Source organism: Onychostruthus taczanowskii, unplaced genomic scaffold (assembly GCF_017590055.1).
Source record: "Onychostruthus taczanowskii isolate IOZ18803 unplaced genomic scaffold, ASM1759005v1 scaffold4, whole genome shotgun sequence".
Taxonomy (NCBI): domain Eukaryota; kingdom Metazoa; phylum Chordata; class Aves; order Passeriformes; family Passeridae; genus Onychostruthus; species Onychostruthus taczanowskii.
Genome location: NW_024501459.1, coordinates 10,920,568 through 10,942,061, shown reverse-complemented (window position 1 = coordinate 10,942,061; position 21,494 = coordinate 10,920,568). Strand labels below are relative to the sequence as shown.

Genomic DNA, 21,494 nt, shown 5'->3' with positions numbered 1-21,494 from the left:
TTCCTTGGTATAGCGAAGGCATAGTTGCTTCATATATGTGGTCTATGTGATATGGACTAATTAGAACATTAAGAGAATGTAAAATCTAGAGGATAAAACTGGGATGTCTGGGGCTGTTGGTGTATCAGTTTGCCATTACATGTCAATCACCCAACTCTTAGCTAAGAGCAGATATAATGGAAACACATGCTTGTGTTTCAAAAAGCTCATAATCAATGTCTCAATTTTCAAACATTAATTTCTACCTTAAACATTTAAAAATATTTGGAATAGTTCCATACCAATCAATGCACTAAAATGTAAGGAGATGTATGGTCACTGGTCACAGAGGAGCTTGGAAGCTGTAAAGAAAAGAGGGGTAGTGCTTTGAATGTCTTCTTCACTCCTGTTTGAGCTTATTCAAGACAGAGCATTTGGTAAGGAGAGAGTGAAGGCAGAAATACTTCATAAGGAAAAATCTAATGTGTCACTTGCCAAAGAATGTTAGCACCGTTGAAAAAAGATAGTTTTTTGCTCTCCTGACAGGTTTTGTGTTATTTCCTGCCTTTAAATCTAAATATAGGTGACATTCTCAAATGGAGTTTTGATTGAACTTGGTTCTGGCTTACTTTTCAATAAAACTGCTAAGCAATTATGGATAATCCCCAGGATCTGATGTTTCTAATAGGATTTTATTCACTAATGGTCTTGTGTTATTCCAGGCAGGCATCAAAGCTTTTTCTAGCTTTTATTTTGTGTGTGGTAGCTATAAAATGATCTGCCTTTTCTTCATCTGACAAAGCTTTAGCCAATGTTCCAACAGTGCTGGGTTATGCAACAAAGTAATGATTATAAATATATATTAAGTTCTATGTAAACATGTCCTCAGAATTGCATGAGAGTCGAACAGTCCTGTTTGTGTTTTGTAATGTGGGTAGTTTTGATTGTCTAGGAACTTTAGGATGATTTTAACAAAACTTTCTGTCTATTAATTTCTTAAATAAAAGCATTCATTTGTAACAAGGAACAATCTTTACTCCATACTTGTCACTTGTACATTCTTAGCTGACTTTGATTCATCAACTTTTAAGTCAAAATGCAACTGCTCTAAGGCACTTGTGGGGTTCCCAATTAACAGTTTTTAAGGATGACTACAGAAGTGATTGCTGTAGGAATTGTTAGAGTAGCTGAGAATGGTCAGTTCACTTCTTATTCCTGCCTTGACAGTAGGCTAAAATCTTGCCTTTTTTGCTTTTTTGTTGTTCGGTTTTTTTTTTTTTTTTTTTTTTGTTTGTTTGTTTGTGGTTTTTTTTTTGTTTTGTTTTTTTGGTTTTTTTTTTTTGGTTTTTGTTTTGTTTTGGTTTGGGTTTTTTTTGTTTGTTTGCTTGTTTGTTTTGTTTCAATAGATATGTTTTTTGGGGTTTTTTTGTTTTGTTTTGGGTTTTTTTGTTTGTTTGTTTGTTTGTTTTGTTTCAATAGATATCGTTTTTATTCCTTATTTTTCAGTAAGGAATAGATGAGCCTAGAAAACATAACTGAGGTCAGCAGCTTCAGATATTAGAACACATTGGGGTATTTCAGATTGCCATTTTATTTTCAATATTTTTCTTTGTATTGCAGTGTTATTTCTTTAGAAATAGCAAATATAATAATGTTTTTTCATTCTCAGTATCAGGAGTGAAGGCACAGAATGCCTAAACAGGCAAATTTTCTGCCCCTCCATCCCTGTCCAGTGTTTGCTGGAAAGTGTTCTTATGTCCCATTCTTATCACAGTAAGATTCTGCAGAGAATTGTCAGAGATTCTGCATTTTGAACCAGGGACAGGCCAGACTGTAGACTCTGAGGGAGTAGTTCTCAGCAGGAAGTTTCATACTTAGCAGGCTTCTGCTGTCCTGGGGCTTAAAGCTTTGGATGACTACTGAGTAACTCTCATTTGGGTTTTGCAGAATGGTCACCCTTCTCACTGCAACTTTACACTTCAACATTCAGACTCTTCCTATTGTCTTTTTTTTTTTTCCTTTGTAATTGGGAAAATCTGGTGTGTCTGCCTGCACAAGCTCCTGGAAATATATTGATATTTTAATATCTTATAAATAATCAGGTATTCATAGATGTAGATAACATGGGTTTTTTGATCTGATTTCTGTCTCCTCTAGTTTTGGGAGAGTTTGATGTCCATTTCATCTTGTCCTAATCTTTTGAATTTTCTACCTGGCATCTTTTTAATAATTAAAGCAGATTACTCTTTCACTGTAATCATACTTCTGTTTTTCATTTGTCAGCATGATTCATTAAGTTGAGCCAAAATCATTCGTGATGTAACGTGACCTTAGATGTGTTTTGGCCCCATGTGTTTTCTCTTGCTGTAATTATTCTTTAAATCCATGGAACAGAAAAAGAAAAGTGTATTGAACTGTCGCCCTTAATCAAATTCTCAGCTTTAAATTAGCCATGATTAGGTCCACAGGTCGTATCTTTCAACTGAGGAAATAGTTTAATGTCCTAGTGTGTATAGTGTTCTTAGATAGCAAAGGTTGAATTTCTTTTTAGTGTTTTCTGTCCCAAGGCTCATAGCAAAACTGTTTGATATCATATGGAGTAAAAAGATCTGAAATCTGGGGTTAACGAAAAATGTTGTTAGGTAAATATTTTTTTTGCTTAATTACCATATTTGGATGTTTAGCTTGATCCAGATCCCATCTGAATCCTATGGGGTTCATTCCATTGACAACACAGACTTTTTTCCATTTACACACTAACAAAGATACAGTTTTTAATGTTTTCCACTCAATTATTTGCCTTGTGTCACATACTTAAAATTTAAAAATGAAAACCACACCAGAATGCATTAGTTTTATGTTAAGAAATATGTTTTTGTGTATATGAAAATATAATCTGGTTTTGTATTAACATTCTTTCTCTCATATATATATATATTTGTGTGCATTTATATAAATATGAGAAAACTTATATAAACTAATATTTTAGGAACTCAGCAATTATATTTCTTAACCAAGTTATTTTTTTGTTTTTCATCTGGTCAGTATAGACATTCCTGTATATTTTATTAATATGTTATATTGCTTGTAAAGACAAACACCTATATAACAGTATTAGTAGAACCGCAGAAAGATTAAGGACCTTAGTAAGGTTAATTTAGCTTTGTTTTACAGCAAGTATGCTATAATACTTGGATAACAAAGTACAGGGATAGTTTGAGGTGCTGTAAAATCGAGTGGGAATCCTGCAGTGCAATGAAGGTGCTCAGCACGGACTTGATGCCCGACTGTGTCTGAGAGCAGGAGATGCTGGCACTGGGCTCATCCCAGCCCCTGTGCAGGCACTGCCGCCTCCTGGGGCTCAGCAGGGCTCAGTGCATTGAAAACACTGCTGCCTTCTCATGTGGTCAAGCATTAGTGGGCAGCTTTCAAGTGAGGCAGTGTTGAAAAGACTTCTGAAATTAATACCTGGACTCTTAGAGTGGCAACACTTCTGAACTGCAACAGAAAAATCCCATTCTGGCATAGATGTCATTTTATTCTGGGAAAATGGGACAAAGTTGTCTGTTAATTTTAATTTTGTGTCTTTTTATTGATATATGCTGTGGTAATTGTATTTGCTGGGTGAAATTGCCACAAAAGAGAACTTAAAAAAGAAATACAAGCCTGAGGAGACCTCATTACAGTGCAACAGCAAAACTAAATAATGCAAGGGACATGACCTTGATAAAAAGAACTTTAATACAAAACATGTTGTAATAATGTTAGGATTGAAGGTTCGAGTACATTAAAACTATAGTTATTACACCAAGAAGGCCCTGGTGCCTTTACCTTAGTTCCCTTTCCCCTCCCTCCTCAACCTAAAGAGACATTACCCTTCTTCAACAAATGGTTTGATGTAATTCCATCAAATGAAAAATAAATTTATATTTATATTGATTTTGAAGATATTATAAAGAGATGCCTGTCAGATACTCTAATGTCTCCTTATACATATCACATATAACAAAGATTAAATTAGGTAGCTGCTTCCGCCCATCAAACAAAATAACTGAACCTTTTTCCCAAATGAGGTCTCTTAATTCTTGATAGACATTGTCCAGACCAGTAAATGGTGTGTGCATACCTGAAGAGATGGATGGCTATCCTAGCACTTGCAGTGCTCTGATTTGGGGGTGAATACATCCTAGCATCAGCCTCCTGAAAGGAGATGTGTGTGTATGTGTATATGTATGTATGTATGTAAAAATGAAGACAGAAAAACAACTAAAGGAAGGTACAGCATTCAGAACTTAATTTCTTTCCCTATTACTATAACTTGTGGCAGTGAAGTACTTCAAATGGGTTTTTATTGTTGTATTCAATGTGTTTGGAAGGGAATGAATAAATGATTTTTTTTCAGAAATGATTGGCTTTTGTGTGACTTATGGTTGCTCTTCTGCTAATTGTTTTCAGTACTGTTGGGAGGGACAGCTGAGAGTCAAGGAGGCAAGAATGTGTGAGCCTTTCAAATGTATGGGATATTGCTCTGAGCTGTGTGCTCTGGCAAGGCAAGAGTTGAGAGCAGGCATCCAGCTTGCACCTATTGAAACTGAAGTTTGGGACTACATCCCATGGTTTAATGGGATAAAACATCCATAAACTTCCAATGGTTTAGTGAGAATAGAAAATATTACAAACAGGTTGATGTAATGCCAAATTAATACAGTTTTGAATATGTCTTGTATAAAGAAATAGTCAAAGCCTGGTAGACCTTCATGGACTTAATTGCTTTAGTATGTGAAGCACCTTGCAAAGAAAAAACCTATCAGCCTTGGGTTAAATATGCATAATTATTGTATATTGTGTTATTCTGTAAATCTTTGAAAATGTAGGCCTACTGTTATTTTCTGTGAAATATTGAATATGGTGGTTAGATTTGCTTTATCCAACTAGTCTTAATTTTCTGTCCTCAAATCTCATACTACCAATAATACTTGTCCAAGTTCTGTGAAAACCAACCTAATGCCTTCAGTTAGCAGGAAAACTGGACTAGTAATAAGTTCATTGCAGAGATAACAAATATTAGGTTATCTTCATGTAGGGTGCTTTTACTCAATGTTACTTTCTCTTAAAAGGTGATTAAAGAAAGCGGACCTCCTCACATGAAGAGCTTTGTTACACGAGTTACAGTAGGAGAATTCACTGCAGAAGGAGAAGGCAACAGTAAGAAACTCTCAAAGAAACGTGCTGCAATGGCCGTACTACAAGAACTTAAGAAACTTCCTCCTCTTCCTGTGATTGAAAAGCCAAAACTTTACTTTAAAAAGCGTCCAAAAACAATATTGAAGGTATGTGTCCACCTTTGACACAATTAAGAATGTTTGCTCAGAAAGTAACAGTCAGATTTAAAATCAATAAAGGCTTATCTGTAATTTTCTGTCAATATTGTTACAGTTGCTTGTTACTGTCAATATTGTTACTTGTTTTCCTGTGCTAATATGCCTGGGCTTTTTTTAAATCCTGAGAATGCTGTGGGATTCTCAAACAAAATGGCTTGTAAATAGCTCACATCACTGAGGCCTTCAAGGGTTTTGTTCAGGTCAGTGCAGGATCAAGCCCTCCAAACAGCTCTGTCCAGCCATGTGAAGTTTTAGAATCATGTCCTCAGAGAATCTCTTCTAGCATATCTAGTGGTTCTCTCCCTGGGCTCTCTCCCCTCCCCAGTTTTAAAAAGGGAGAGATACATGAAAAAGTAAATTAATGGGGTGCTACTTTAGTGCTTCAATACTTTACTAAAAGTTTGGCCAGAAATCTGTACACTAAGGATACAAAGGCAGAGTTCTGAAAAAGCAGCCACCAGAAAACCACTTTAAAATAAGCAAATACTTAGGAGAGTGCAAAACTGGATTTGGAAAATGTAAAAAAGACTTATTTGTCACCTTTCTCTTTTCATTTGCCTGAATAGAGAATAAGTGATTTTTCAGGAAAACCTACATTAATTAGATACCTGTCTCCTATTAAAATCCTGGAGATCTAATTCTCAGAAACTTATATGAAAAAGTGGGCAGGAAAATTATTTAAAGGAAAACCATCAGCATTAATGCAGCTTTAAAGCTGGCAGATTGGAAAAGTGTTTTGGCTTTAGCTTTCACCAAACATCTTGGAAAGTTTTTCTCAAGAAAGACTCTTAGGGTATAATAACAAAAAGATTTCTTATATTACCATATACCATTTGCCATTACGAACTTAAATTTAATTATACACAGTTGGCCTTGTTAGAAAGGTATATTAATTGTCAAAATAAGCTGAATATGTAGATGTTTGGGGTTTTTTTGAATATCCATACTTCTGAAATGCTTTCAATGTGCCCATTTCTTTCAATTTAACTTGCACGTGTTTGTGCAGCAAAAAAAGTGGCAACAAAAACTTCTTTTTATTTGCATATATATTTATGAGGCTGTATCTTATGGCCTGCTCTTTATTTAGCCTGCTCTGCATTTTGTCTCTGCCTGGCTTCTTGCCCACACAGCTGCCCTTGTGTATGACATTGTCTTAGCTCTTTCACCTACATCTTCGCTAACTACTTCAGCATTTACACTATGTAGGATTTGCTGCACAGCTTTCTAAATATAATATCCCTCTCTGGTCTTTGCCTTCAGTTGCTGATCATTTCTTCAGTTTCCTGAACACTTGTTTGTTATTTGAGAAGCTCAAGCAAGCATGAGTGCTCATCTTCTCTTAGCCTGCAAATGGTTTCATAAAAGGGAAATAGCTTCATAACATAATAACAATTTTACATTTTTAAGTGCATTCTTTATGTTATCCTATATAAATCAGTTAAGTATGACTTCAGATAAATTTTTGTGGGTCTTAATTTCTTCTTAAAATCTACCAACAAATATTTTCATAGCTATGTGCTTTGAAAGAGCATTTGCTGTGTGAGCAATAATTCATTAAAAGAATTTCAGAGCTAAAGCGTTTTCAAGGGCTGTAGTTTTTCACCTGTCTGTGTAATCTTGGACAGACCACTGTCAGTCCTTTTGTTTCCCTGGCATGAGATCAGTTCCCCCACCATCCATACTTTTAGACATGTTATTGTGAGGATTATTGCCTGTTAAGCATTTGAAATACTTTATGGGTGGTTCACCATAAGCAACAATTCTGGAGTAAATTCATACAACACACAGAGTAAACCCACTGCACCTTTAGCTGCAAGTTGCACTGTAGGATGGAAGGTCTGGAGTGCTGAGAAGGAAAGCAAGAAGGCTGAAAGAGGAAGCATCCTTATGTATGGCAAATGGTTTTTGTCCTTGTGTAAATCCCACCTCTTCTCAGTGTAGTGCATGTTCCAGCATTGTGGCAAGCTGTTTTAAGGGGTTAGGGGGAAGGGACCTAGAAACAGGGCAATAAGATATAACTGACTAATGAATCTGCTAATTTTCATCCATCCTTATGAAGACCACCATGGTTAGGAGAGGGTTTTTGTAATTTGAAGGTGCAAGGTATGCACACTACCTGCAGCAATGGCAGACAATTTCTTTCCACAGCTTTGAGCCTGAGGATTCTTATATTTTGTCTCATGATCAGAAAATGGAAAGTAAGTTACTTCTTCTCTCAAAGGGAGTATTAGAAAAGAGAGAATCCTAGTAAATGTTTATTGAAGCAGTGTAGTAGTTATAGGGATATGTGCTAAAATAATGGTTCTTTCCTTTAAACCTGGTTTAGACTGGACCAGAATATGGTCAAGGAATGAATCCCATCAGTCGTTTGGCTCAGATCCAACAGGCCAAAAAGGAGAAGGAGCCAGAGTATGTTCTTCTTTCAGAGAGAGGAATGCCTCGCCGTCGAGAATTTGTTATGCAGGTATCATTTGTGTCATGTTAGAGATAATGGCCTTGCTAGGTGTTTTGTTCAAACTCAAGCAATATGGTGGCAAAATATGAAGTGGAACTCCTTCTGTTTGGCTTTTTCAGTGCTGTCAGATATACAGGAATAGTATGAAATACATACTATTTATACAGACTATACAGAAAGCTCATCTAAACTTTCTTCTTTCTCTTAGTGAAACAAGTGGCATTTGAATTATGTGCCCTCTAGATGCTTTTCATGTGTTTTGCATTATTTTATACTCTTTATTTTTATTTCACCTGATTGTTATGGTCTTTATTCCTGATGGTTTATGATTTATTTACTTTTACTTGTCTTTTTGGAAAAAAAATAAAATTGGGCTGGTGTTGATCCAAGAACTCCAGTAATGCCTAGTATTCTGAAATATGGGTATTAATATCTCCATATTACCAGGCATTTTTGCTTTAAAAAATAGTGTTGTGAATTTTTTCAGATTTCCAAGTTCTTTGTGACTTTGTTATCTCTAAAATACAACAAAAAGAGCCAACCATGTGTTTTAGACTGTCCTCTGACTGGACCTAATACTGAAATAGTAATTCATTAAAATTCCTTTCAAATTTAAATTAAGAACATATACAAAAATTTGACATAACTGTGATATTTTGTTAGATAGCACAACAGCAGGTTGAGAAAGATTAGAATCAGGAAAAGATTCTGTATTCTTGTGTTTTCACTCAAAGGTAATTTTGTGCCGGAACGACTCGCAATGGCATACCTCAGCATGTTTTGACTTGTTGTCTACCAACCACACCAAAATGTCACTTCTGATCACAAGCAAAATTTATTATATCCCAGCACCTCCTTCTCCAGAAAATTAGTTATGTTTTCAATTCAATCTCTAAGTTCCTCCTTCATTCTATGAAGATAAGATAGCAATCTTAATTTTCTTGGGCCTTTGGTCTTTCTTCATGATTTATTATTTTTCTCTCTGAAGGAATAGAAAATATTGTGTTCTTTTGTTGCAGAATCTTTTTTTTTTAATATAAACTTGAATTTGTAACATTTTATGAGACCTGAAAGTATTTGAAAAAGAGTGATCCTGTCACAAAAAATCTCACTTCCCCATGGGACTGTCCACAGTTGGTAGTTGCTGTGTGAGGCCTCAGCAGAACAGTGTTACACAGCCCAGTATTAGAAAGATGGGCTGGAAGTTTAATTTTCTGTTGGGGGTTTGTCAATAATGGCAGAGTCTTTGGTTTGGATAAAAAAGGAATCTTAAAAGCAGTGAATATGTAGAAGATTCCTGTACCTAAGAAGGTTTGTGAAAGAGTTAAAGAAACTCCACAGAGCAGTTGCTTTGTTACAAATACTTTTCAACTCAATTTTCACTCTTTTGTAATATCTTCACACTAAAATTATTCTGCTATTTATTCCACCTTCAGGAAGTCTCAGTGGATTCATTATGACATGCAGAAAACCTTATCAGAATAAAATACCTTTGTATAAACCACTTAAACCATGTTTTCATTTAATTTAATTGAATGTGGAAGTAAAATATCCAGAGATAATATGTTCATTTTTATCTGTCACACAAAGAGCAAGTTTAGATGTGATGAAATGGATCCAATTACTTGTCCTGGCTACTAGATAAACAGAAGAAAACCTCTGATGACATTAGTTGGTGTTCTGTTCCCAAAGTTAATTTCAGAAAGCTCTTTCTCTTTGTAGTCAGGCCTTTAATCCTTGATAGAGGTTATAATAATAGCTAAACCAGTTTTACAGGTCTGAGAAATAGCAACACACTGATTTATTGTGAGCTATGTTATAAATTATCTTTTTGTCTTGTCCCATTAAAGTCCCTCAATTTTATTGCATATAAACTTGTAGCAGATTGGCTATTTTCTGATTGTTGTTGTGAACTGCATAGAAGATAAGGTTTATATTTCAAGATTATTAATGTTTTTGGTTTAGGTAGACAAATCTTTTTGCTTAATGATGTATATATATGTACTTTGAAGGGGTATTAATGATTATTATTTACTTACATCCTCTTCTTAATATTTGGAATTAAAAGTATTTCAGTGAAGAAGAGTTTAAACATTTAGGAAAATACATATATGATAAATTAAGGAAAGTGAAGAATTACTGAAAGACATAAACTACTAAATATAATTTATTCTTTTTTTTTAGCATTTGTATGCCTTTTTTTAGTTTTTTAAAAGCTCCTTCCAAACTGTTTCTGGTCTTTGACCTCTGGAGTTTGGTGGTTTTTTTTTGTTTTTTTTTTTTGTTATTCAGATCACCTTGATGATTTTATTATTTTTATTTGATTTTTATTTCCTTTTTTTGACATGGTTTTGAAACTGTGCAGTATTTTGAGACACAATTTGGCAAATAGAAGGACTTAATGTACCGAGCAAGATACACCCATGAAAGAGCTATGAATGAGTAGCAGTGAGAGTGCTCATGTCACAAACCAGACTCATACAGCTCCAAGAGTTTTAAGAATGGTACCAAAGCCAAGGATTAAGTTTGTGCCACACATTTTGTGGATATCCATCACCTACAGTTTATCCTTATTTCGGGGTTTTAATTTCTCCTAGCTATGAAAGGCATCATGTTTGTCAGAAACCCTTTGTACTGTACAGACCACAGGTGCACTGAGGAACTTTCTTTCCAAGGACTGTTTGGATCAAAGCCTGTCAGGTGTAAGCAGTTCCAGCCCCTGTGTTCCTTGCAGTTCAGCAAAGTGGGAGGAAGGCAAATAATGGTTTTCATCCTCCTTTAAAAGCCACTCTCGTTAAATCTCAAGTCTGTTTGTCTCTCCATTGCTCTGCATACTGTCCTAATGATGCTGGGGAGCTGCTGCAGGCAACACTCCTTCCTACAAGAAAAAGGAAGTACAGACCCTGGGGCAATTCCAGTGTTAACAGGGTGGGGGAGAGGTTCAGGAGGGACAATGGGGGGGACACAGAGGCTGGTGGAAGAGAGAGGCAGCTGTGTGTGCACTGAGATGCAGAAAAATGTAGCTCTTGGGTATGAGTTTGGTGATCTGAAAAATCTAAACAAGCCCTTTTAAGTGAATACTGTGGTCCCCTTTTGCACTGCTGTAGCTTTTTCAAGATTGCATCTTCATCAAAAGATAAGCTGTTGATAAATCATTAATATGATGATATTAAGGAGTCTTGCATTTTTCATTATCAATATTTTCTTTTTAAGGTAAAAGTAGGCAATGACATTACTACTGGAACAGGCCCAAACAAGAAAATAGCTAAAAGAAATGCAGCAGAAGCAATGTTGCTACAGCTGGGATACAAAGCCTCTACTCCTCTTCAAGACCAGACAGAAAAGGTGAGATCCAATTGTTGTGATGCCCACAATTTACTCTTGTCTAAGTTTTTGAGCTGTATCAGCTAATCACTTAGTAAAACTGGAAGCTTAAGTTTGTGCACACCCTGTTTTAGGGAGGTGCTTGTCACAGATTAGCCTTTGTTTAGCTAGGGCTCTACAGTTACTCTTAGTATTAAGTGCAGCCTCTGCTCCTGTGAGAGTAATTAGGAACAGAAACAGAGTTCCATAGAATAGTGTGTGTGCAAAAGTGGACATGTGATCCATGCACCTATTTCTGCTTACAAATCAGGATGAATGTACCTCTTGCTTTTATTCTATTTTGGGCATTCATGAGAGCCCAAAGGGACAGAAAGGAACAACGTTAGTGGCTTTCATATGTAAAATAGTAATCAATGTTTATCTTCCCATTGCATGTGCACTAAAAGCACTACAGAAAAATAATGGCTTTTTCACATTTGATGACTGATAAAGAAAATGTGTCACTTTTTTTTTTTAATGAAGAAGGAATTGCATTTTAAATTCATATGTGTTGCAAGTATGTATTTCCATGTTAGCTGTCTGTAACTTAGCACTCCTCTCATGTCTTGAATTTATTGATTAGGGGTTTTGTAACCAAAATTGACTGTTAAAGTTTTGCCTTTTGTTTTCTGAAAAGATACTTGGTAAGGTATTTGATAAGCTGTGGCCGCTAAACAGCTTCAGTCATGTACAGACTCACTGCACGTATATATTTTGATAATTACTTACATGTTTACTGTGGCTGCACTAGGTAGCCAACAGAATGTTCTGTTGGGCTTTTCTAGGACTGCATAATAAATCTGAATATAGTATATATGTACATATATATATATATATGTATATGTAAATATGGAGATATTCTGTTCTATATGTTCTGTATTCCTAACCAGGAAAAAAGAAATACTGTACTGGTTATTTGGCCCCACCTTCTTCTGTTTCACTGTCCTTTGAGAGTAGCAGCAATATGTGTGCTGTTCACACTCACCTTCACTATATGTCTTAGTCATAGACAAGTGTGAAATACTCTACACAGAGTCCTTGGAAGCTGCATAATGTTCCTAGTGAGAACATACTGTGCAGACATGGCCATTTGAAAGAAAGCTTCTGACTGAGTCAAATGATAATTCATTTTCACCAGAATGCTGAGACATTTCTGCTGTAGAATATACTCTCTCTGGTATAAAACTATCAACTTTTTCTTCACTGCCAATTTTGCCAAATGGCTTTAATAAAAAACAAGTCAAAACAGAAAAATCAATTTTTTTATTCTAATATGAAACCATAGGTTTTCATTCTTGGATTTTAAATTGGCTGAACTAATTTTATTCAGTGTTTTTCAGAGATAAAGCTTGAAAAAAAATCAGCCTGCAACATAGTTTCTTTGGAGAGCACTACATAGTGGAAACCTGTGGTTACATTGAAATCCTTACCAAAAAATTGAGTGGCTAAAAAGGGATGCTGCTGCTTTGTTTCCCTACATTTATTAAGCTATTGCTTACAAGTCCATTGCCTTTAGAAAGTCAGGCTTAATTGCATACCTGCAGATGTCAACATTTTAGGATTGGTGGACTAGTGTGCAATGGCCTAATATTATTCTGAATACAATGAACAAATGTTACTGTATCCAGAAAAAGTGAAGTACTCAGCTGTTATGTACTGGCAGTATCATAACAAAATTGTCACAAATTTTTAAAGCTTTGTTGGAGTTTAAGGACATAAAATATCTACAGCATCTGGTTTTATCTTTTGTATATATGTCTGGACATATTTGGAGATGCACAAGTTAGTTCGTGTGGCTGAAGGAATTTTAACTCTCAAACTAAACTGTGGTGGAGAAGTGGGAAAATAGCCCTTAGATCTCTATCAATTTGAGCACTGCAAAATTCCTTGCAGATAAATTGCACAATAAAGGTGTACCATGAGAAGATACTTGTTTCACTGTTTGAATCCAAAATGGGTCCCAGTGTAGATTAGCTGATGTAGCAGTTTGGCATAAATAGATGATTTTCACCTGTATGTTTTTGATGGTTTTAAAAAAGGCACTTCTTTTTTCCCCTGTGCCCCTTTTTCCTCAAGTCATTCCATTCCTCCTCCCTTAAAAAAATAAGCAAAACCAAATTCAATGGGTTTTTTTCCTTAACACTGGTACATAAAACGTGACTGTATTTATTGTTTTAATGGAGACCTAAGAACGTTATAAGAGCAATGTGTAGTGCTGATAGCAGCACAAGTAATCCAGGCAATGTAAAAAAGTAAAGGCTCTGCTCTTTTCTGGGTTAAACTGATTCCTGAAAGAAATCAGTAATGGTTGTGCAGAGCCTTGAGGAGAGCAATCTGGAAGTATGCTGGGAGACATTTTGCAGTTGTCAGAATTTCAGCTGTATGGATGAGAATGAACAGTTGTAGTAATTTTTTCATGTTTCCACCTTTTTGTTTCTTCTTGCCGCTTGTATTCTCTTAGAGAGAAGAAAACCAAGGTAGATTGCATTCATGTGAGGCAGCAGTACTAAGGATCACTTACTCATAGAGGAATTGTTGTTAAATTCCCCCTCATGATCAAGTTGATAAACAATAAAAAAGAGGAGAATGAGGAAAGTTGGAAATCTTCTCTTATTGTAACAGTGTGCTTGTGCTGGTGTCATGTTACACACATGGTCAGGATGGATTCCTGACAAAACCATGCTGTTGTTAACAGCAGTAAATACAAACATATTTATAGATTTCATATTGCTTATTCATATGAAGAACTGTTGTCACCCATATTTTCAAATATACATATTACCTGCTTCATAATATGAATAAAACAAGTTATATGAAAACAAAGTATATGGATGTAGGCGACCAGTTTGAAAGCTGACTGTAATGCCTGTCCTCCTTTTCCGTCATATATCTCCCATTTTCACTACACATTGCCAAGGCTCTTTGGGATATACATGATGATGAAAAGCAGGGAAACAATTATTGAAATATCTGCTTTCCATAGTGTGCTCTCTCATCCTCTTTTCCAAGTAAAATGTATCATCTAGTGGTGTGTATTATGACATGGTAGTAATCGAAACAGCCTTAATGTAACCTCTGAGATGGAGAGGTAGATTTCAGCTGGTTGATTTTCCTTCTCACCTCTTTCACTTTCCAACCCCATCTTCAAGAGCAAATGATTGCAACTTTGTTCTGGCATATGGCCTGCTTTGCTGTGAGGTTTTGGTTTTTTTATAGAAAATCCCAGTGAAATCTGAAAAGGATCATTCAATTTGACATTCATAGAGCTGGTTGTCGATAGCTCCTAAGTAATGAGGAAGCTCTGACTTTTTTATCCAGTTTTATACATAAACCTAGAACATTGCCATCTTATTTACTGTGTAAACCTCAGTAGTGGCTTCATTTTGAACCCCTGCATTAATTGTTCTCCTTTTCCATGTCAGAGTAATACCCAGTATTTAACATAGTAAAATTAATTTGAAGACAATTAGCTTCCTCAAAAATATATTAAAATAATTGAATATTGCAATAATTTTTACTTCCACTTCAGTGACTAAATTGATTTCTACAAGTAAATATTTAAAATTACACCCAAAGTGCTTTCTAGTGTTTATACATTCCTTCATAGGCGATAATTAGGATCTTCTTGTTTTAGAATGTAATTTCTCTGTTGACTGTTTATGTTTTCAGTTGAGAGCTGCTTAAAACGTTTAATTTTATTTAAGTCTGATTTGGTAACATATTGAGTTGAACCTAATCCTTGGGGAAACATTTATATTTCAGTGTTAGGCAATAGTTGTTAATGTTTACTCATGAAGGGTACATTACTCAAATAACCTATCTTAGGCAAAAAATAAGATGAGTGAGCAAAATTTTGTGAACAGATGTGGCAGTCTCAATTCATCCTTTTTAGGATATTTCAACTAAATTTATAAACAGGAATGTTCTGTTTAGGGAGCAGTTTGCTCTTTACTTATCTTTTTCTACCTGTTTCAGCTTGGAGAAAACAAAAGTTGGAATGGCCAAAATGTTGGGTTTCCTGAGCCAACAAGTAATAGTAAGTATTGCTTTCTAAATTTATATTGATACTTATTTCTCTTTGTCTCTGTATGATTTGGATTATCCAAGACAATTGAAATGCTTTTTGTAAATATTTTAGGGGTTCTGTTGCAATTAGATGAATTAACCCCTGAGTGTCCTATATGTGAGTGTAGGTATGAACAAGTGCAGAAACAAGGAAAATTTTATCTACTCATTTAATCATTGAATCCTTCAGTTTGGAAGGGATTTTAGGAAGCCACCTAAATTGCTTGTTCAAAGAACAGTCAGTGCAGAGTTGAGACAAGGTTGCTTATGACTTTTTAACAATTCTCCACTGATAAAGGTTCCATAGCTTCTCTGGGCAGCCTGTTCCAGTGCTTAACTGTCTTCCCTTTTTTTTTCCTTTTATATCCTTGTCAGAACATCTCTTGTTTGTTTATGACTGTCATCACTTATTCTTCTGCTATTCATCTCCTATTCTTCTCCTATTCTGTATACCTCAGTAATGTACCTGGCTCCATCTTTTCTGGCAACCTCTTCTTAGATATTGGAAGTCTGCTATTGGGTCCCAACAGATTTCCATTATCTGGGAATTTATCTATGTAGACTCTAAAATCACAGCTTAGAGACAAGGATGCTGTAGGAAACATGATGCCAAAATCCTAGCTAAAGCCAAGGGAAATGACATCCACTGCTCTCCCATTAATAAATCCAGTCATTTTATCATGAAGGACAATCACATTTTCTGCCCGCATGGGCTTTAAGAGGACTGCTTGATTTTCCCAGGGACTAGACTGAGGCTGACCAGCCTGCCTTTTTTGAGTATAATGCATTTCTCCAGGCACTGGAGATTTCTTCTGATCTCCGTGACTTTTTGAAGAGAACAGAGAGTGGCCTCATAATGATGCAAGCACACTGAGATAGGTCCCATTTGGTCCAATGGATGCACAGGAAGTTCCACCTGAAAATGAGGAAGAACTTTATTGTCCAGGTGACTGAGCACTGGAATAGGTTGCCCAGAGAGATTATGGAGTCTCCTTTACTGGAGATATTCAAGAACCATGTGGACACAATCCTGTGCTATGTCCTCTGTGATGATCCTGCTTGAGCAGAGGGATTGGACCACATGACCCACTGAGGTCCCTCCCAACCTGACCCAATCTGTAATTCTGAGATTTTGTGATTTATGTGGGCTGATCTCTAGCTTTTCTCACAACATCCCTGAGTCTGATGAGGTTCTACTGCTGGTAGTTCCTCTCTTCCTTGAGCTTTGCCTACAAGACACAAAAGCCCAATAAACCTTGTTGGTGAAGATTGAATTTGATTTCACTGCAACAGGTAAAGAATAGGACAGGACTTGATGAGTTTATAAGGAGATTTTTGCTGTTTAAAGTGGTAAAGATGATATAAATAGTACTTTTTCACTTTTTTATGAGGCCTGGATTTTTCTCTAGAATCGTGTGTAGTTTTGAACTTCTTAAGGGTCGCAAGCATTATCTCCCTCAACTAAGGATTGTACAGACATGGACACACACATGAGCTACCTTCTATTTTTTGCCTATATACATCTGAAAGACATGGCATTAAAAGCAGGTTTTAAGGAGTTTCAGTAGCGTTCCATTATTTATATGGTCTCCTCAGTTACCAGAGAGGGACCCAGAGACCTGAGGAACAATTTGTGCTTCAACTTACACAACAGTTTGCTAGTATTTAAAGTGATGTTGGATTCAGCACATGCCATTGTGTTTCCCTGAAAGGAAGGATTCTACAGGATCTAAGTCTTCCCATTAATGGCTTCCTTACAGCCCTGTCATCAACCCCCATCAATACTTCTGGATGATTTGTGCTTGTATTGTCAAAATCTCTAAGGACAAGATCTGTGAAATATTTTCAAATGTTAGTATCTTAGAGTTTGAGAAGCAGAATAAGACCTCTATATTTTCTCCTGTCCTTTCAGTATCTTGTAGCAGAGATACATATAGATGAAACCACAATTTTCTGTCAAACCAACAAGAAAAAGCAATCTCTTAGGCTGCTCAAGATAACTTGGACAGTTACATCTTTAAATCCAAATTTAGAAGGAGAACACAAAGGTAAACTCATTCAACAGGAGACAAGATTAACAGAAATTATATTTTAAACTTGTGCTGACCAAATAACATTTTTCACAGACCTGCTCACAGACCTTTTTGCAGCAACCAGAGACACAGTACAGAAACAGGTTTTCATTCTGGGACACTTTTGTAGTGCTTGATGCCTTAATTTCCATTCTTCTGATCTACAAGTAAATTGGAAGTTGAAAGAGATGGAGCATGCCAATAAACATAGAGCTTTTGTTCCGAGATCACTGTTCTTAATCTCTTAACCATCTTTTTTGAGGGTTCCAATCTAGAGGCAACATTAATAATAAGCAGGTGATTAATGTGTATGATAGAATGTTAGAGGGTTGGAATGAATCTTAAAGTCCCAACCACCCCTGCCATGTGCAGGGACACCATCCACTAGACCAGATTGCTCAGGTACTTGCCCAGCCTGACTTTGAACACTGCCAGGGTGTTTTGAATAAAAGAAATCACATTTATGCATGATCTCTTATGCACCTGTGAAGTGCAGGGTTTTTTAAAGGTAGTTCCAAACAAGTTTCACACTATGAGATAAAAAATGGCACATCCTTTCAGGTGTGAGTGTACTAGTTTGTTTTTTAACAACAATTTTTGGTAGGTGAATTCACGCCTGAAGTTTTTTAAGTAATTTTTTAAAGTCAGGAAGCTTTAAAAGAGGGAAAATGGAGCAGCTTCCTCCCTTTTGTATCCTTCTTAAAAGAGAAATGTACAGTTTGCATTTCTTGTTACCATAAACGTAGCTTTCAGTGTCTTGAAAATCTGAGGCTCTGAGATTGCTACATCTACCATTTGGCAGCTTTTATTCATATTTCCAGTGATTTTTTTTCCAGGAAAACAATTATGTCCTGCTAGGGCAAGCTATTGTGCATCAGTTTCCTTTTGCAGACAGATAGTCTTTCTTTGTGTGTATAATGCCCTCTGTTTCCATCTGAATCAAATAAAACTGGAATAGTAAAGGGAATTTGTATACTTCAGTACAACAGAAAACAAAAATCATAACAGTTCTATATTTTAGTACAGTTGAAAAACAGATTTCATAGTACTCTTACGATGTCAGTTGTTTTTGCTGAGAAATACTCTACAGTCTGTATCCTCCTAATTACTAGCTCAATATATATTTAGTATACCTTATTAAATATTCTTGATATTAACTGCTCCTGCTGCACTCTATCATGTCACTCTTGCATTATCCACATGGCAAACCTCACTTCTGTTCCTCCAACTCCCTGGCAAAGCTTCTTCCCACAGGTTTACTTCTTTACCTGTCTTCTTCATTTCACAATTCCAAAGATGAAACACAAAGCTATTGGTTTCTTGGTTTGGGATATCTTTGACATTCTTCACTTGTGAAATGGCAAGAACATTGAGTTTTTTTCCCTTATGCTTCTGGAAGAGACTTTGAGGCTGTGAGCAGACCAGAAGCATTTGCAGCCCATATAGAAGATGTTTACTGTAAACAAAATCTCATTTATCTCTATTGATTTAAGTAGTTATCAACAAAAACAAAACATGCAACAAATAAACAATCCTATTCCAAAGTGCATTTTCATGGGAACATATTTTTCTTTTGTATTTCTGGATGGGGTAATCACAAACATCATGCAGAAGATGCAGTTCTAGGAGAAATTGTAGATGAAGAACGGTATAAAAATAAAAGTAAAATGTTACTGTGTTTTTATATGTTATAACTCTAAGAAGGAAAAAAAAAAAAGACCATAACTGTTTTTACATGTTTTCCAATTTCAGTTTTCCATCAAATAGGTTTCCTTTACCTATTTCTAACAATTCTGGTAGTCCCAAAGTACTGAAAACCTGATAATTAAAAAAAAAAAAGAAAAAACCACATTCAGAGCAATCTTACCTCTCTGTAAAGGACAGACTCTTTGTTTTTCTTGCCTAACATTTTATTACTAGGGATTCATGCATGACTTTACAGTCTTTGTTCTTCGGAGTACATCTGCTCCTGCTGTTTGTTCACCACCTGAAATCATAACCATTTGTTTGTGACATCATAATTAGTTACTGGGAAGATGATTAGATTGTCACCAACAGATGATTATGATTTCAGATGGTAAATGAGCAGCAGGAGCAGATGATCTCCTAAGGAACAAAGATACTTGATCTCATACAATTGTTCTCAGTGACAAAAAAAAAAAAAAAAAAAAAAAAAAGAAAAAGAAAAAGGAGAGAAAAAAGAAAATAGATATTCTGAAGAGTTTCTTAAGTCTGTAATGAGAAAATTTGATATTTTTCTGTAAATAACATTTATTTTAGTATTTTTAAAACTCTACATCAATATTAGATTAAGAAATATAAATTAAGAAATGTAAAAAATAGGAAAATATTTGGTGTTATTATAAGCCCTAAATGTATGACTACATTCAGATCCTTACTAAAAGTTTCTTCACCAGCTTTTTGGAGAAGATAAATGCAACATAAATTATGTATTTGTGAAATTTTGCATACTAGTACATCTTCACATTGAAGGAAACAAAATTTATTTGAACTTTGCAGTTCTGGCCCTCAGTAGCTTCAGAAAGATATTTTTTATATAGTCCTCTAATTGTTTGTTTTTCAGCTGAGGATTTTGGTGAAAACTTCCAGTAGATAAGTTAATACCTCTGTGTTTCCTTGAGCAGGAACAGAAGTCTACAGTTTTGGAATAAAATTTTTGTGTTTTAATTTGGGCATTTTAAATTGGAATGATTGTGTGTTATATTTTGCTGAAATATGTAATTCTTTTGGGTATATTTCAAAGGTGATTTATAGTGGATTGTGTGCATTTTTCCTTGCTAAGTACTGCTGTTGCATTGGACTTGGCTTCTGAATTGATTCCATATTTACTCAGCTTTGTCAGCTGTAATGCACTCTTGCTAGGAGTTACATTGATGCATCACTAAATGTTTGCTGAATTATTTGCCATTCTGACTAGAAACCACAGTAAAGGGATTGACAACACCACTTACTTGGTGAAAAGCCACAGAACAATAGTTTTCCATCTATTCATTTTGATAGTTTTGTTCAGTTTTGTGGGGATTTTTTTAGCTAACCATCTGCCAGGTGAGCATTATACCATCAATGGAGCCGTTCCTTCAGCTGAGCCATTTGTCCTCATTTTATATGTCTCACAGCCTTGTCTAGAGGCTCTTATCACAGCTGGTTATGTTTAAATAATACCTTGCCTCTGTAACTGCTGAGTTGATTTGCTAATTTTCTAATTAAATTTTCTTTCTAACTGAAGATACTGGAAAATTAAATTTAGAAGCAGAGGAGATTTGTTCAATTTTATTTCTTTCCTAATTTACTGAAACTAGGAAATCTGTGCTGCATTTGGCATTATTAATAACTGATGTGTTATTTTTCAGTTTCATCAAACGATGAAAATAATTTTATCCAGTGTAATACCAATTAAATGTAGTTTGCATTTTTTTTAACAGTTGAAAAAGATTCTAAAACACCTAATATTAAAAAACTTATTGACAAAACAGGAAAGAGAGTGTTATTTTTTCTTTGCTGTTTTGAGAACTAGTGACAAGAGCCAAATTAGCATTTTTATGTGTGAGTGGGATTTGGGCTCAACTCTGGAGCATAAGACAACAACTGCAAGTGGTCCTTCTCTATTTCCCACATTTCCCCTTTTGAGAAGCTCATTTAAGTGCTTAAAGTTCTGCAAGGTTTGCATCTTCAAAGACGATGACTTCTTTGCTGAGTTTAGAGTAAAATGTGTGTTTATAAAGAGTGTAGTGTTTTAAACATGTGCCCAGAGCACTGGAGATTTAGTTTCCTTCTTCAGCAGAAGGACAGTATTCATGGAGTGCAGAGTAATCTGGATAATGGCAGCTGCCTTTTGGAGATGTGTATCTAATATGATTTGCAGCCAAAAAAGGAACAATCAAATGCTATTAAAATATAGGAAATTCACAGGGAAGGAGTGATCTAAAGTAATCATGACTATAGTTTGCCTGTTGATTGAAACTCTTGTGAATGAAAGTGCAGATGTATATTCAGGTGTTCTCTGGCTGGTTTACAGATATTCTGCCTATTTTAGATACAGGTTAAAAAAAGTTGTGAGAAACCTGCTGCCTGGTTCTCGAGTAGTACAGCTTGTGCGTGTGTAAGAAATACAGACTTGGGCTATGTGGTCTGTGGTTTGGGTGCCCTCAAAGCAAGAAA

The 21,494-nt window shown here is 35.5% G+C and overlaps 1 protein-coding gene across 4 annotated transcripts in view; it reads left to right on the top strand.

The window, feature by feature from the left end:
• Nucleotides 1-21,494, top strand: part of STAU2 (staufen double-stranded RNA binding protein 2) — a 168,636-nt gene that overhangs the window by 55,891 nt on the left and 91,251 nt on the right. For all 4 annotated transcript variants that reach the window (XM_041413048.1, XM_041413046.1, XM_041413047.1 and 1 more), the window contains 4 exons: nt 5,097-5,309; nt 7,687-7,824; nt 11,029-11,160; nt 15,154-15,214. In XM_041413048.1, coding sequence (XP_041268982.1) covers nt 5,097-5,309; nt 7,687-7,824; nt 11,029-11,160; nt 15,154-15,214 — 544 coding nt within the window. The remainder of the gene's footprint in view (nt 1-5,096; nt 5,310-7,686; nt 7,825-11,028; nt 11,161-15,153; nt 15,215-21,494) is intronic.